Consider the following 17,124-nt stretch of genomic DNA (forward strand, 5'->3'; position numbering starts at 1 on the left):
GCTCTTATTCAGTGTGTTCCTCTGCAATTCTACAGTCATGAAGCAGAAGTGTTTCTGTTGGCTGCAGTTTCCTATTGAACTGAAAAGCCACTTAAAAAAAAAAAAAAAAAAATCTAACATCCAGCTAATCAGCTATAGCTACAGGCCCTGATCCTACGAACACTGTGACATGCTTCACTTCAAGTATATGTAATTTCACTAACGCCACAGTCAGAAGACCACGCAGGAGGCTCTGTGCCGCAGAGATGTTAACATTCACAGCAGTATCTTCTGCCAGTCTGAGTGCTATGGAAACACGGCGCTGTGCCAGTGATTTCACAACAGCTCTTTAGGTCTGACTGGTTTGAGGAAAAATACCACCCCCTTCCACTGGGCAATTATGAAGCCTGACCTCTAGTCCTGGAGGTACCAAAAGGATTACTTAGCTTAGTGAGTGGCTAAGCTCTTTTGTCAGTGAAATACTAGAAAAAAAGAGGAAGGAATAAAGCAGCATGATGGAGGTTTCAATGTTACAACCAAACTCCCCATTTACCCGAACATATCCCGTCACAGTAGAGCAGTCTGGAGAGTAGCACACGTCAGGTAAGTGGTACCTGGTCTTCAGGTGAGTCTCCTGACTAAGAGCATGGGGAGGCACACCGCTTCATAGAAGGTCTTTTGTTTTAATGCAATTATTCAGTGAGGCAGAATTGTTTTAAGTTACAGATCAATTTGCACAAGGGGACTTAAAATAAAAGTCTGGAGTCTTTTCTAGGAAGACTACAGGACAACTAAACTTGAGGTTTAATTGTGTCTTCATTACAATGGAACAAGAATTGGTAATTATCAGAGACCCTCCCAGGCACTGTCCCCCACTTTCGAACCGCGGGAAAGTTACTTCAGTTCTCAGCTCTACAAATTCTGCTCTAAGAAGTGCTGAACTACTGCTAGTCAAAGGAAGAAGGCAGACTTGGTCATAAAATTCAGAGGGAAAATCACAACAGTGTTTGCAACAGAGCAAAAAACAACTTGACAAAGGGCCCAGGCAAAGGGAAGCAAGAAAAGATTGTTTGGTGAGTTTACACGGTTATTTGTAACCAGAATAACAGGAACTAACCTCTCTCTGATGACAGTCAGACTGCGAATTTGAAGCTCAGAATGACAGGAGGCACATTCATAGTACATTACAACACTACGAGTGGGAATTCAGATCTTAGGTAGTGTATAAACACTGAAGAGACTTGTGCCATATGATGTCACCCTGCAGAGCATCCATTTATTCCTCAGATTTCTTATTCACGCAAAACTTTATGTCCTTAAAAAACAAGAGCTCTGTCTGACTGAATGTAATTATTAGTGCTCCCAGCTGAAGGTAAGAAACATGGATTACATCAGAACCCACAAAAGACGGTAAAAGATGGTTTTTGCCTTTTATCTCTGACAGATTACTGGTTATGAGGGGTAAGTTATCTGGACAATTCTCTAGGAACAAGAAACATGGGAGAATATTGGGAGAGATAACAAGGACTGGAAGCTGCTATTGTCATCCTTTTTTTTTTTTTTTCCTTTTGCAGCTAAACAGCAGTCCCAAAAGTCTGGAAAAATGACAGCCCCAGATGATAGCACTGTTCATGACTGATTTACAAGAAGGAACAGCTTAAATTATGTACTTGGCCCACTGAGTAAGCCAAGCTAAGAACTTTAAGCTGATATAGTACAGAATTTTACTCAGTAAAATCCCATAACCAGTTGATGAGGAAAATATGAAAACAGATGAGAATCAGATAAAATATTGACTTTGTTCGAGATGAAATTCAAGCGAAGGCAAGAGTGCAGTGTATTTCACATGGGAAGAAAAGAAGAAATCAGAAAAATTAAGTGTAATTTGTGGAGAAAAATGGAAAGGAAAAATACTTTGTATTTATCACCACAGCACTTATGACCTCTAGAATACTTAGCAAAATGGGATGTAATGGAGATATTGTAAATTCATTTTGGAGCAGGAGAGCATAATACTGGGAAATGCTGTCCTTGACATAGAGAAGTGATATTGCCTAAGCAAGCTGAAATATTCTAAGCAATAATTCAAATTTTCCATAATGAACACTGCAAGATGAGAGAAAATACCGATGGTATAATACGCATAAGGTGCCAGTAAAATGTGAAAATTAAAAGTATTTTATTGACTGATATGTTCTTCCTGAAAACTCATTGAAATGTACAAACTGGACATTCAGTAACTGATTTGTACATTCTGTATGTTACACTGATTCTTGTAGCCACTTTAAAGAGAGAATATTATTTTCACTTACAGGATGTTCACATCATTGCAGACACCAAAAGTGTTGATACACTCTAGTCTAAAAGTGAAACCAAAATAGAACTGGACATAATGGTACACCGCTTTATGCCAATCCTATTGACTCAGCATGCGCCAGTTTCACACATCAACTCATAAGTACCTACTGCACAGTTAGTGAAACACCCGACCAAGCGTATGTCTGAAGTCATGACTGCTTATTAAATTAAACCCCTTTTCCTAGACTTCCAAGTTATTTGTAGAGATAAATGTAGTTAACTGAACTTTATTCCCTGCAGAATGTTCAGACAACCATGTCTTGTCAGTATCCCTTTAAAAACCATAGGTCATGCCTCATAAAATTAATTTCAGGTGTAGATATCTACACAAACGTGCGATTAGCTTCAACAGGCTTCAGTCCTTACAGAACAGAATGCCCTATTCTCTATCTGTAAGCTATCACCTGACAAACAATATTATCCTCAATTAATGACTGCCTATTTGTAAATGTGGAGCTACTTACCCCTATCAGGCCTGCTAGAACAGCTAGGTGCATTTCAGAGCTGCTTGAGGGCTTCAGAGCTTCTAATTTCAGAACTCCCACATTTGTTCTTAAGATCTGCAGTCATTATAATGCTACACAAAGGCCACAGCAACTGTAACGCTCCATTCTGTTGCTGATACTGGACACTGGGCATTGTCTATGCAGCAGAAGATATTAAATATTGTATACCACATTTAACCTGAGGAGCTGTCTCACAGAGGAACTGATAAATGTCTTTGTACTTGTTTTCAATTAACCAACCTTTTAATTACAGTCCTATATTTCTTTTTTTCCCCTGGTACAATCCTAAGAGCAAAAGGTTCTGAAGAAAAGAGGTCTCTTTTATAAGCTCAATACAGTACTTTTATACTTCAGACTATGATATACAATGTATACCATAAATTAATTTAAGACAAATATTTGTCACTTTAACTATGTAGGCACAAGTAAATCAGTGACTTTACTGAAGCGGAGAAATCTTCAACGGTATCATGATTCTGGACTCCATTTCCTGAATGAGGGGCACTGAAAAAAATTAAGACAGGGTTTAATTTCACTAACAGAGATCACCAGCAATTCTGCACACTGTTTGAACAGATACTATTGTCTTCCAATTACTCTCCTAGCTAGTGCATGCCAAGTCATCAGTAACCACTGACATTCCTGTAACTGAATCATAGTAGTTTTGAGAACAAGTGATTGTTTAATATAATCTGCCTCTTTGAAGACAAAGATTTCTATTCCTTTTCACCATAATGAAAGTTATCTTACATTTTTCCAGTATACTTCCTTTGAAATGTACCCTATAGAAACAAAATCTGACATGCTTAGCATACTTTGTTGAGTTTTGTTACGAAAGCTATCTTTGATCTCAAAGATCTCCTGGCTTCTAATTCCAAAATCTAAATTCCCTTTTCAAAGGAATGCATTTAACAATGCTTCCATATTTCATGAAATATTAGAGGTTACAATTTAATATAAATTTTACTATTAGCTCCCTAAATTTTTTGACACAAACTTAAACATTTACACAAATCTGTTCTTGTACAGGAGAGATGCTTGTGTAAAAATTTACTGTTAATGTAGTAACTTTTTAGCAGTTAAGCAACTTTTCCAAGTTTGTTCAATCAATTGCAAAATTCACTTTACAGCTTAGTGAAATGTCCCTCCTTTCCCTTACAGTAGAAAAACTGACACACAGACATGCACGTGCCAGAGATGCAAAACTTTTTATCATTGTGCAATGTATTCAAGAACACAAATGATGGCATTCCCAAAAGTCTGCCTCCAGCATTCCAACGAAGTTAATAGGTTACCTGTGTAATAGACTAGTTCATCCCAGCCAGGTTTATGCCACGCAGCGTTCCTTATATCTTCTCTGGTTTGGAGATCTTTATAAGCTGGGGAGGGAAAAAACCAAGCACAAAGCTTAGAAGTAACTCCTTGTCCTTCTACACATTAATAGCTCTCTTAAAAATACTATAGTGCATAATTAGAAGGCTGCAAACACTGGGAAAGAAAAAAGTCAGAAATTCTTCTCCACAAAAAGGAAAAGCTCCCAAACCAACGCAAACAGAAGGAACTGAGGAAAGAGAGAATGTCTCAGACCCAGCTAAGACAGATAAAACACCAGAGTACAGTTCTACATGAGTGGTGTCAGATTTCTAATTCTGGAATATAATATTCTGAATTGTTAAGACAGGAAGATAACACCGCATACTTTCTAAAATAAATATTAGACAACGAGTTTCTTCACGGTGAAACAATCCTAACATGTGAAAAGCAGCTAAGCACTTGTGGAGACTAACACACAGAGAAAGCCAAAACTTCATAATGTAGCAATGTGAATAAATGTTTGACTTTTTTTTTTTGTAGGTGTGGTATATGTGGTGCTTGAAACTAAACTTACAGTTTAGTTTTTACAAAACCTGACTTCAGCATGAATGGGGACAGAGAAAAGAGGTGGCAGGACATGGCTTATCATGCTTATGTTACTGAAAGCAGACAAGCAGTCCCTAGTAAGAAACAGCCATGAGAAACTGTTAGTGGAAACAGAAAAACATGAAATGTTCATGTCTGCTTGCTAGGTTGAAGAATAGTTACCTAAACAAAAATTACGCATATCAACACTGTTGATGTAAAACGAGAAAGCCCTTTTAAGACCTTCCTTTGCCTTTTGTAAAAAACTTGTCTCCTGGGCAAAGCCAACAGTCTGTTAGCGAGCTGGTTCAGCGAGAAAAAAAAAACAGAGAACACAAATTTACCCCAAAGGTGATGAACCATATACAACTGTCCAATTTGTGAGAAAAAGCCTCCAACTGCTTCATTACTATCCTGTCGGAAACGAATTGCACGAGCCCTACAAAAAAGCAAAGTAACAATTAAAAACAGCAGATCTGAGTAGGAAACAATTGATAACTTAAAGGAAAGCAGAGTTGAAAGGAAGACAAAATGTTCAACAGCAACTGCAGTACACTTCAGCAATTAAAAATAAGAAAAAAACCCACAATACACTGATTTTCAGCATTAAGTTATTAAAATATACCTCGATAATATCTCGATAAAATGAGTTAAAATTGGAGGCCTAGAGTTTCACTAGACTGCATTAATCATTCTTCAGCATTACATTCAGTATAATGACACTTGCTGGAACAGCGTAAAGTGGCAGATCATTTTTATAAGCAGGTTCTTCTAAAATGGAATCCTTCAGCTTCAGTCATATTGTCTTTACCACACTCACTACAGATTTTGTAGTAGTGGAATGCTTTTTTATTCACATAGACCTTTGCTATACAGCTGTCCTATGCAACACTCCATGATTTGTTGTGTAAATAAGATCAGTATTTCTTTTAACTATAAATTTGTTGCATCTTTTAAAACAGATTGGCTACCACTATAGACATTTATATTTTATAAAAATTCTAAATTCAATTTACTTTATTCAAATTACTGTCATTAAATAAATTATATCATAACAGTTACACGTCTAAAAATCCAAGCCCTCACTTTTGTCAAAATACTTGAAAATACTCCAGTTTTTTTTAACTATCAGCCATTAAAATTACAAGGACTTAGTGAACGTAAATTAAAATAAACTTACATTGGTTTCAAATAAGACAAAATCAGAAGCATATACTCAAGAGAAGACTTTCTCAAATTTATATATTAAAATACAAATGTGCTGCTCTATAGGTCTTCAAGAAGCAACTTGACTTTTAAAGACTAAAAGAGACAAGATTTAGCCCATTTGAACTAAAAGTAAGTTAACTTCTAGCGGTGCTGTAAAAGTTGCAAAAGATCAGCATAGTTCCAAGGAGTTAACTGCCACCCTTCACTGAGCAGTGTTCTCTTCTGAAAATAAATGGTTTCTGCTGTATTACATCAAACTAAAAGGGTTATGTTAAGCCAAACCAGAGCCCACAAAGTTGTTTTGCACACAGAATTCCTCTTTCCTTCCTCAAAGGATAAATTAGGGGTCAAAGAACTATCTTACAAGTTGCATAAGTACAGAAGCAGGCCATTAACTAGGTGACTGAAGTGCTTTGGTACCGTACCATTCTGCCACCTCCACTTCATGACTTTTAAATATACATCTCTCAGGAGAACAGAAGTGCTAAAGCAACACTTACCAGTAATTTCCCCACTCAATCATTGTTCCAGGCTACAAAAACAAAACAGACTGTTAAAGCTGTAGTTTAAAGAAAGTTAGAATACTTGGACAGTTTTCACAACATTTACGTTGTGAAAAAATGTGAATTTCCATTACAAATGGAAAACTATTTATTAACAAAATAATTTCCTTCAAGTAAAAAGCGTATTATAATAATCTGTAATTACTCTGTTTACTTACTGTATTACTTCTTAGTCATTTGCCTGAAGTTTCCTTCAAATGAAAACACAGGGTTTTCAGCCCTGCAGATATCAGTATCTTGTTGGAGCCTGCCATCATTTTGGACCCCACACTTTGAGAGTAAAAATGACTCAGACATCAGCTTTGATTAAGAACCAGATTTTTAACATGAGGTCTGTTTTTCATCTACATTGTATAAACATGCTTTGAACATTTTATGACAGTACAGAGCTTAAAAAATGAAAAAAAAAATTAAACTTACTCTAAGTTGATAGGATCTCAGTTCATAAATATTAGGCCCCTCTCTGGGAACAGGTTCATTCCAGAAACTGAACTCCAACAATAACTGGTTCTTGCGTGAGAGAAGCATGTTACCTCTTTCTTTGCGAAATGCTGTGAATTCCTAAGAAATAATGCGATCGCTGTCAAACTGCATACCATGTTTCAAGAACAAAAAGCAATATATCATACCATGGTGGCTTCATTTTTTTTTTAATACTACCTTGGAGTTTTGGGACATTGAAATCCTTTAAATTGTAAAGACATCTAAATTCCCCTGGCATATGTGAAAATTTGAAGTGGTATGTTTACACAGCACAAAGTGTGTTACATAGAGTATTCCAGTACTAAACCTCAGTATTTCTGAATATGAGAATAAACCCTTTTCCAAAGGGTTTTCTAAGTTTGTACAGGAAGTTACGAGATATTGAAGTAAAAGTGAGTATCCAAATCTGCAGGTTTTTGCTCTATTATTTGTTCTCTTCTGAGTAAAATAACCAATTCTAACAAAATCCATGCATTTTACCTTATTTTGACGGAGTTTACTCATGACCTCATTGAGAGCTGGATAGCCTCCCTCATATCTCCACAGATGAACTGAAACAGAAAAAAGGAAGCTTTCTCAGGGATGTTACAGACCGGTGCTAAATCTTATGGAGCATCACAGTACAAAATGCTCTTCATACTACAGAATGATACAAAACCAGAAATCAGGTAACAAGTTTAAAAATAGATTTTCATTAAAGAAAGCACTACATATTTGAGCATTTTAAGAATAATGGAATCATCTGCTTTTTGACAAGGATTCTCTTGGAAAACTTTGCAATCTACTCTGAAGATAACAGTGAAATTTCTGAAAGGACTTTTTGTTGCCATGCTAGTAAGATGTGATAATTCCAAAATTGCCTTTTATACCAATTTCATCCAAGAGCAACAGAGGGGAGACTTTTTAGTTCAGTAAGTTACTCAAGCACAAAGAGCAACACACTTTCCATAGGACATGAAAAATGATGCAATTTTTTTTTTTTTGAGGTAAACATTGTATTTAAAAAAGCAGAAGATACCTGAACATGCTAGAATTGTTACATTTGCTAGGTTTCTCCATAAAAACAATTTCAGAGCAGGTATCTACATTTGAATTTTTTCAAAGCATTCTTTCTTTAGTAAATCATAACAAGATTCATTTACAAACACTCAATATAGCAAGGCAACAATATTTCACCTCAAGGAGTCACAAAAGCTATTTTCTCTCCTCTAAAGCAGTCCTGTGCTTTTTCCAGGAGAGTGAACCGGAGACTAAGGCAAGGCAATTCACTATGATAGCAGATTCATCCACTGTGCCAACTTCTGCTGTCCTATCTCCAGGGCATACTTGATATATCCACCTAATATTAACAAAGCCTGAGCACAAGTACTGAACAAGTCAAAACCCCATAATCTACTTTATTACATTGCTAGAACATTGCAATAACATTTACAAGGCAGGCAACGGATGCAATTACAAATACAGTCTGTGTTAATACGTTACAAAAGCAATGAATGAGACTTGGCTAAGATATTCTCATTTCAATTGTCTTCACTCCCCAATTTCCCTTCAACTTTCAGAATTGTTTCTCAGACATCGTTTGGTTTAGCTACTGTTGTTTCTTCACATTTGTTCAGTGTCAGTATTGCAATATGCTGTGAATGCCAGAAAAATTAATGTGTACATGAATGTATTTTTCAATAACGAAGCAGTTACATTGATACTAGTATAGCTCTAATAATGGAGCTACAGAACAAACTACCTAACGAACATCAGTACACCACGCTGTATTCGTGGGTTCCCATTCCTTCAATTTCTCAAACTCTAGGAAATTTTTCAGGTTTTCTCTCTACACTACACTCTTTGCAGTTACCTCTGTAGCAGCTCTTCAGTAATTTCTAGTTCCAATAAATTTTCAATCTGCACAGGTAGGCAGTATCCTTATACGAACATGAACAGAAATATTTTTACTTTCCTCCAGTAAAGGCCTGGGTTACTGTTGTGTTTACAATGCAATCATTTTTTCAGATGGTGTGACTAATTTGCATTTCATGATCATACAGCAATTACAGTACGGAAGTCTGAATAAAGCTTTTATAAGCTTTTTCCAGGCTTTATAAGCCTTTGCCTTTACCCTGAATATTCAGGAACAGGATCTGTGCCCGTAAAATATTACGGGACCGCATTTTACAAGCATTTCCCAAAACTACCTGGAAAACATGAAAGTGCATTAACAACAGGACAAATTTTAGGAATTAATGCTTTACTGTCAAACTCGACAAGACAAAAAGCAAGCACTGTAAATGTTAATATGACTACTGATAACTGATGCACACACACCCTCACTGTACGCATTGCTAAAGGTTTACTGTCAACAAAGATGATTTAAAGAGAAGAAACCTGCCAAGCACACGTTTCACTTGTATGGTTTTACATTCTGTTGTACTTCTATCTCCTACCAGCCTGATCTTGCTCTCCGTACCACGTGTTCCAAGTCCCCACCAGTGCACATGGGTAGTGTTTTTCTTCATGAATCTTTGGCAGCACCTCTTGACTTGAAAACAAGGAATACAGACACTATGTTGCATTTCCTCAGGGAGGCTACAGTTGATATGTATAACAAATCACCACACGTTTATCATTATGGTATGAAAATTCACAAGCTCTACTTTTCAGAAGAGAAAGCTGAAATACAAAAATCTGCTATACAAGGGGAAAGATAGCTACGACACTACGAACACTTAAGGTAAGTGTTAGCATTTCTTAGACTGTATGACAAATACACGGCATGGTAGAATTCTTTTGATGCAATGAATTTCGATGCAAGTTATCCAACACATTAGGAAAATAAACATCAGGATGTCTCACTTACAGAAAATGCAGCCTAACTACATGGGTGACTTGTTTTAGGAAAAGCTTTTCTTTATCAAGGGAAGGAGAATACTCAAAAATAGGGAAGGACAGTCTTCTGTAGCAGTTGCAGCGCTATTAATTATGTTGAGCTGAATGAACAAAAACAAGTATTTTGATAGATCGAACGATGACTCTACTTCATATTATGCAGCCTTATTGCTTTCTACCATTTTAGAAAGCAGTCTTAGTTTCAGGTAACTTACCTATTAAAGCATGCAGTAAAACCGCCTTAAAAATACTTCCAACACAAAATCTCTATTTGAGTATTTCCAGGATTTCTAAAATTTTTTCAAACTTTAAAGGTGGCCTACATTAGCATTAGGAAATGAAGTTTTACCGATTGCTGACCCGGTTAAGACAGCTTTCATTGCACTGTACTTTGATGAATAAGTCAATTAGTCTGGTTGAACTTTGCCTTTTAATATTTTTTCCCTAATAGTTACTCCTCTTACTCAGCTTGGCTCATAGGCAATGGATCTCTGCACAATATCAAATAATAGGAAGTAGCTGGTCTTGGGCCTGGAGTCATTAGATACGTTTTCCTCTTGATTCTGCCACTGACTTTCTAAACAACCTTGAGCAAATCTCATCACCAGTTTGTACCCCAAGACTTCTCACTGCGTAGTGTAACTAGTAGGACAGAATGACTCTCCAAAGATGTTTTCAAGGATGTTTCACCATCAGTTCGTTTTTGCAAAGCATAATGAGATCCTAGAAGGCAGCTTTAAATAGGAATGTTAAATTATTACAATAACTCTAAAATATATTTTTTCCAAATTTTAGAAATAAGTGCCCACAGAACACCTTATGAACATAATCTTTTTCTTTTTTAAAAATAGCTGTTCCTAATTCTTCAGGAGAGATCAACCACAGTGATTCATTACGTACCCTCATAATTGTTTTCATTATCTTATTTCTTTATTAATACATTATGACTAATCCTTACTCTGATTCGATACAGAATAAGGAATTAACCTGTTCATCTTTAATTTAGGGAGAAGAAGGAGGGAAGTTCAGAGAGGCTTAGCTTTTTTATTAGTCCATTCTTAAGTTCTCTCCTTCCCTAGAATACTTAAATTTGCTTTGGTTTGGAAAGAATAAATCTAACTACACATACTTCATCTGATTGCTCTCAGCAGTTTCTTTCTTTGCTATTGTCTCCTCCCTTGAAAATAAAAGACTGTTTTCATTCAACATTTAGGTAACTCACGAGATAACATGGAGAAGTGGTTCCCTGACTTGTATAATTGGACATGTTTATATTAAGCTGGCTGAAGGCTAATTGTGCTTCACTGGGTATTTATTTTTCCAAACCAAAAAGCTAAGAATACCTTATGAGTGAATGTTATTCTAGTGGATTTCTATGTTTGTATAGCAAAGAAAACAGTTTGGGGTTATCTAGCCCCATTTCAAAGCTGAACACAAGAAGGCACAGAGATGTTAGACGACCTGCTCATGGCTGTATAGCCAACCAGTAACAGAGTCGAGGACGTAAACTGGAAGTTGTGAACTTCTTCCCTACCCTCCAGCCCAGCTGGTGTTCTCACCAACACACCACACTTTAAAAACTGGCTGCAGTAGGGTATCATTATGCTAAGAATGTTTTATCTAACTGACAAGATGATCGCTGTCAGTGAGAAAGCACTGCTGTTTCAAAACGTGTGAGGCTCACTACGTTTTCAAATTTAAACATTCAGTTCTTGAAAAGGCAGTTGTTCTGGCTCCGGAGCAGTGATTATGTAAGCAGAACAGGACTAAAATTGCTGCAATTTTGACCTTATTAGTAAATTTAAAATGTTACTGATTAATACATTTTATAAAGCTGTAACTTTTTCTAAAAACCCTTAACAGTACTGCTCCTTTCGAGGATTTAATCCCAATGCAAAGATCCTATTCAAGGATTTGCATGGCTTTCAGCGTAGATCTGAGTAACATTACTTTTGTAGAAAGATATAGATGAGCTGAGAAAGAGTAAACTCCTGGGTTTTTAAAATCTCCTCAAAGCTAAACTTCAATTTAAAACTGCATGTAGCTTTACTTACTGGTGACTCTCCCTTTCCTTCCTGTATGCAAACAACAACCACCCTCAGCAAGTTCCCACATGGCAGCTGGAGCGGGACATGCCAGCATACCAGGATCTATCCACACGGACTAGCAATTTAAGACAACTAAAGGAAGGGGAGAGCTGTTCCAACAGATGTCAGCAATGTTTTCACAAAAGGTATAATCCTAAATTGCAGCTTAGGAAAATTACACCTCCAAGAGGCAAGGCAGGGGGTGAACTGAGTAAAGGATCTTTTGCCATCTCTCTCCAAGAATATGAGCTATTTAACACCATACCCTGAAAGTACAAGCAGAATTTTCCCACCTCCCCTCTAAATAATTATGATATTTGCCAATTTTCAGAACAGCTTGTGATCAAATCGACATGTCTAAAATGTGAAAACATAATACGCACACTTACCAAAGCTTGTTGTAGGCTTCTAGACATTCTGGTTTTACATTGTGAACTGAAACAACAACATTACATGAGAAATGCAGGAACAGAATAAAGAAATGGTAATGTTAAATATAAAAATACCACTCACTCTGTAGTTTATACAGACTGCTGGTCTCTCTTTTGGCTAGAAGGTTGGAGTGAGCATCTTTCCTTGGATCGACTTTGCGAACAAATAGCGATTTTAACCAACTGTCTTCACGAGGTCTGCTAGCTGAAGATACCAGCCCCCTACGTATTAACAAGTACATCATACTGTCACCGAGTGGGTCTTGAAAATGCCCACAACACAGGGAAGATAGGCACAACCAAGTTTAATGCAAACAGTATTATAACATACAGTTACATATATGTCTGTTACTCAAACCTTCCACTGAGCCACTTCCTAGCACGGTAAAGGCAGTTCTTTCCCCACAGAGATTTGCCCTCTGACAAATTATTTTACTAGATACAGAGCTGAACAGGTCACCCTACACTATCAACTTCTACGCTTCGTGCATATTGCAGGGAATGGGCGGATGGCTGCTTTTGCTGCCTGTTTATCTTCTTTTTAATCGAGTGTCTTGGCTCAAAAAGGCTAGGTCTGTCCTGATGCACACAGACAAAAGTGAAAAAGAGCAAAAAGATAGTGTGTATAAGGAAAAATTTGTACAGTGTAAATAGGAAAGTAACTGCCATATGTTCCTACGTTGCTTAAACATAGCCCTAAAAAAGGAAAAGCTAAATAGCGCATCTTTCAATCAAAAAACATAATGAAAGTCTAATTTGGGAAAAAAAATACGAGTGGCAGGAAACAAACAGCCTGCAAATATTCCAATTCCAAATTCTGACAACTGTACCATGTAGGGGTACAGATCCACATTCTTTGTACAACATTAATAATTTTCCTTTCTTTGAAACAGAAGAATTTCACTGTCTTTCAAAACCTAATTTTTATGCAGCTTCTGCAAGTACACTTCCAAAACAATGCCACTCCCCTTTACACCACAGAGCACACAAAATATCACAATTGCTAACTGTGCTTTTTTAAAATGATGTGTTAAAGGAATTATTATTCTCTTTTCCAGCTGACAGAAAACCATTCAATCACCAAAAATTGCACAGGAAAGCGGATTTATTTAACTGATTCTCTACAATGTATGACAGGGGATGCCAAGCTCAAATGTTTTTTCTTCTTTCTTATAAGAAGCACTTCCTTCAATTTGCCTCTTTTTGGCATAGGGTTTCTGCTGAAATACTAAAATATTTCTCTCACATAGTAAAATGTGGCACTACAGCTGGAAATTTAAACCTTTTCCTACCTCAGAAGTCACTTTTTCACCCCTAATTACTGACCAGAAGATCCAAAAGATAGTTATCAATCTTCAGCTATACAGCTGTCTTCCAGATATCAAAAGTTTGTGACAATAATTCAAGGAAAAAAAAATAAGGAAAGAAAATTTCAACTTCCTTTCGGAAAAATATATTAATATATTACACAGAAGTAGTTCACACTACTAGTTTTTCAACAATCAACCTGTTAGCCACAATGTCTGAAAATACAATGAACCGGTTTACCCTGTGGAAGCAGGATGGAGGAAAGGAAAAGTATTTCATAGCAGAGAAACAATAACCACCAGAAGAATAACCGCAGCTGAGATGACCTTTAATGTTAAGAAGTAAGTGGCAAATACCTTACCGGGGTGTTTATTGAAAATGGTGCCTTCTTTGTCCCTTGGCAAACACACAAACATGTTACTGAGCTGAAAGCTAAGCAGCTGCTCTTGAATACAAGCATTTAAAAAGGCATTCCACAATAAGGCTGTTGCTAGAGTAGAGGGCACGCAGCTGCCTGGAGCAGACCTATTTCTCATCTCAGCTGGAGGAAGCAAGGCACAGGTGACTGCAGTTGTGTTGTCACATCTACATCAGGTGCCACAGGAACACAAGCTATCCCAGATGACAGGAGGTAAACCCCACCTAATAAATCCAAGTTGTTTAAAAAACTCCCTTAAAGTAAGCATTAATGCTCGCTGGGGTTCTGGGAGACAGAACTCAATTCTAGTCCTGCAGTGCTCATTTGTTTCAGCTCAGTTCTGTAAACTGTTGTCATTTCCTCTACTTTATTAAACAGAGTTAGCAAACTAATATTTAGAACACTCTTCTATGAGGATTATTGTTAGTAGCAAACTTTGAAGATTAAAGAGACAAACAATAGTGATGCTTTTTGTGTGAACCAGTGTTATCAGCAGCAAGAGTAAGCTGGAGTTATGCAGACAGTACTGAAAAACAAATTTCTTTGCTATTAGGAGTCTCGTGACTTGAATGTTAAACTGCACCTAAAACTGGAAGTATATTTAATTTTCAATACAATGAAATGAGTAATACTTTACATTTATGTAATATCTTTTACCCAGCAACTGTAAAGTTGAAATTGTAAAGAACAATGACTAACAAATCAGTACTATCCATCTAAATATACACTTTACGTATAATAAAGAATGGTAACAGCTGAAGTTTATTAAAACAGACAGTGCACCCAATCTGAGATGCAAGGGCCTCATTTTTAATCCATGTCCTTAGAGAAGTCCTACGCTACTGGTGTCATTCTAGACACCCACAAATCAGCAAGCCCTGAACTGATTACTGGTTCACTTGTGTGGGCAATACCTACACAAGATTATTTCTAGAAGAGTACAGAATAAGCTCATGTCTTTGGACTGCCAGTTGTGAACAGCAACCACAAATTAGTTCAAAACAAACCCACCATCCAAAAGATCTACCTTTAACTAACTTCTTAACATTATGCCCCACAATAATATCTGTTCCAAGCAAAACAGATATCGGATCCAAACTGATCCAAAACCCAAATACCACTAATAAAAACATGAATATATACACAGAATTAATACAGACACACTATACGGAATTACCATCACCCTTCACAATTTTTTATTTTCTGGGAACAATACTTATTAAAGACAGTTTTCATGCAATCTTTTAAAGCACTGCTTGACTTTGCTAGCAAGTTCTTATCTTACAAGTGTTACCTATGGGCTTCACTTTCTTCCTACAAAGATCAGGCTGTGAACATAAAAGGATAACACTGAATACCTTGCTCATATTATATTAAAAATTATGGTGAAAACACTTTTATCCCACTTAGCTTCTGCTTTAGCACAAAATATAAAATGGGTGGGAGGTATCAGGTCAAATATTTAGATTTTGTAGTAACTCATGTCAGCCTGGAAGAGAAAAAAAACAACTTGTCTATAATTGACAGTTTCTGATCTGTGGTCTAAACAAAGTTTATTTGAAACTAAAAAAAAGAAACCAAAAACCCAAAACATGCACATAAAATCTCACAACACATCTCCACAACTCTCCCCGTTCCTGTTTTAAACAGCTGTTTGCAGCGATGCTTTTAGTCTCGCGCAGGGGCTGCTGCCTATTCTGAGGCTTGAGACAGCAGCTTTCCCTGTTTCAAAGAAAGGAAGGCAAAAATGTTTGCAGATCCATCCCAGCGTGGCGGCTTCTGTGTCTCCAGCACCCAGGGAGCACATGTGTCTGCTTCCAATACCCAAGACACATGTGTGCACATCTGTCATGAGAGCTGCATATGTGTGTGTGCACCCTTGACACCTTGCATGTGTCTGACCCTTGACATATCAGACGTCTGGGCACGCAAATGTCTGCACCCCAAAGCTTGATGGATGTTGTCTGCGTGCGTGCCCTGACATCTGGGGGTTGTATGCAGTGCAGACGCATCCCAGTTGATAAGGGAAGTGTGAATACATGTGCCCAGACACCCAAGGGGTTCACACACATGCTGGGGTCCATGTGTAGCCGTGCATCGTGAAGGCAGGAAGGTGCTGGTGTGCGCAGTCATGCACACCATGGCTGTTGGGCAGAGGTGCAACCCAGCACCGTGAGTGTGGAGCAGCTGTGTCCTGACACCAAGGGGGGGTGGTGTGTGTGGAGACATGCACCCCAGTACCAGAGGACACGAGCGGCAGCATGGCCATGCGCCCTGTTGCTCGGCGGAGTTGGGAGGCGGAGCAGCTGTACACCTTGAACCTGGAGGGATATCTGGGTGCACAGCATCCACATACCCAAACACCAGGAATATATGTGCGCAGGGTGGCAGTGCACCCCGAAACCCGGCGAGAAGTGGCCGAGAGGGGCCTGCGCACCTGTTGCCCGAAGGGGCGGGGTGTCCCTGCAGCCAGAGCCCGGGGGAGAGGAGCAGGGGGAGGCGGGCACCCCGTCCGCGGCGGGACAGAGCCGGGGTGCGGCACGGCGCCAGAAGCGCGGCCATCATCCCCACCCAGAAGCAGCCTCGGGGGAGGGAGGGGAAGGGGCTGGCCTTGGGGCCCATGACCTTGAAGGACACCCCGAGAGGATCGCACTCCCCGCCCCACGGGAGGGCCGCGGGCCCGGCCCGTCAGCTGCCCCGACGAGCGGGGCGCCATTTCCAGCCAGGAGAGGGGAAGCGGGGGGGAAATCTAAGCGGCGGGGCGAGGGGAGGCGCGGGCAGCGTCAGGTCCGTCTGCAGCCTCCCTCGGCGGCCCTCTCCCGCCCGCCTCACCCCCTCAGGGCTCACCTGAGGGCCAGGCCGCCGCTGGGCGGGAGGCGCGGCAGGGCGCTGGCTCCCGCCAGGCTCCGCCGCAGCAGCACTCGCGCCGCCATCTTGCTCCGGCCGCCTCCCTCCTGGGCCGGGGCGGGGGCGCTCAGCCCTGCAGCGCCGCCAGCGGACGCG

The 17,124-nt window shown here is 38.9% G+C and overlaps 1 protein-coding gene across 1 annotated transcript; it reads right to left on the reverse strand.

The window, feature by feature from the left end:
• Window positions 1-2,141: 2,141 nt before the first annotated feature.
• Window positions 2,142-17,124, reverse strand: NIPSNAP2 (nipsnap homolog 2). The gene is made up of 10 exons (XM_086762883.1): window positions 16,969-17,124; window positions 12,478-12,617; window positions 12,354-12,399; window positions 9,436-9,530; window positions 7,478-7,548; window positions 6,935-7,075; window positions 6,452-6,483; window positions 5,087-5,181; window positions 4,139-4,222; window positions 2,142-3,347 (listed from the first exon to the last, which is right to left on the reverse strand). Exons 1-10 carry the CDS (start codon window positions 17,052-17,054, stop codon window positions 3,283-3,285), a joined length of 855 nt encoding a protein of 284 aa, XP_086619009.1. The 5' UTR covers window positions 17,055-17,124; the 3' UTR covers window positions 2,142-3,282.

The sequence above is a fragment of the Chlamydotis macqueenii genome, chromosome 19, assembly GCF_036417535.1.
Source record: "Chlamydotis macqueenii isolate bChlMac1 chromosome 19, bChlMac1.mat, whole genome shotgun sequence".
Taxonomy (NCBI): Eukaryota; Metazoa; Chordata; class Aves; order Otidiformes; family Otididae; genus Chlamydotis; species Chlamydotis macqueenii.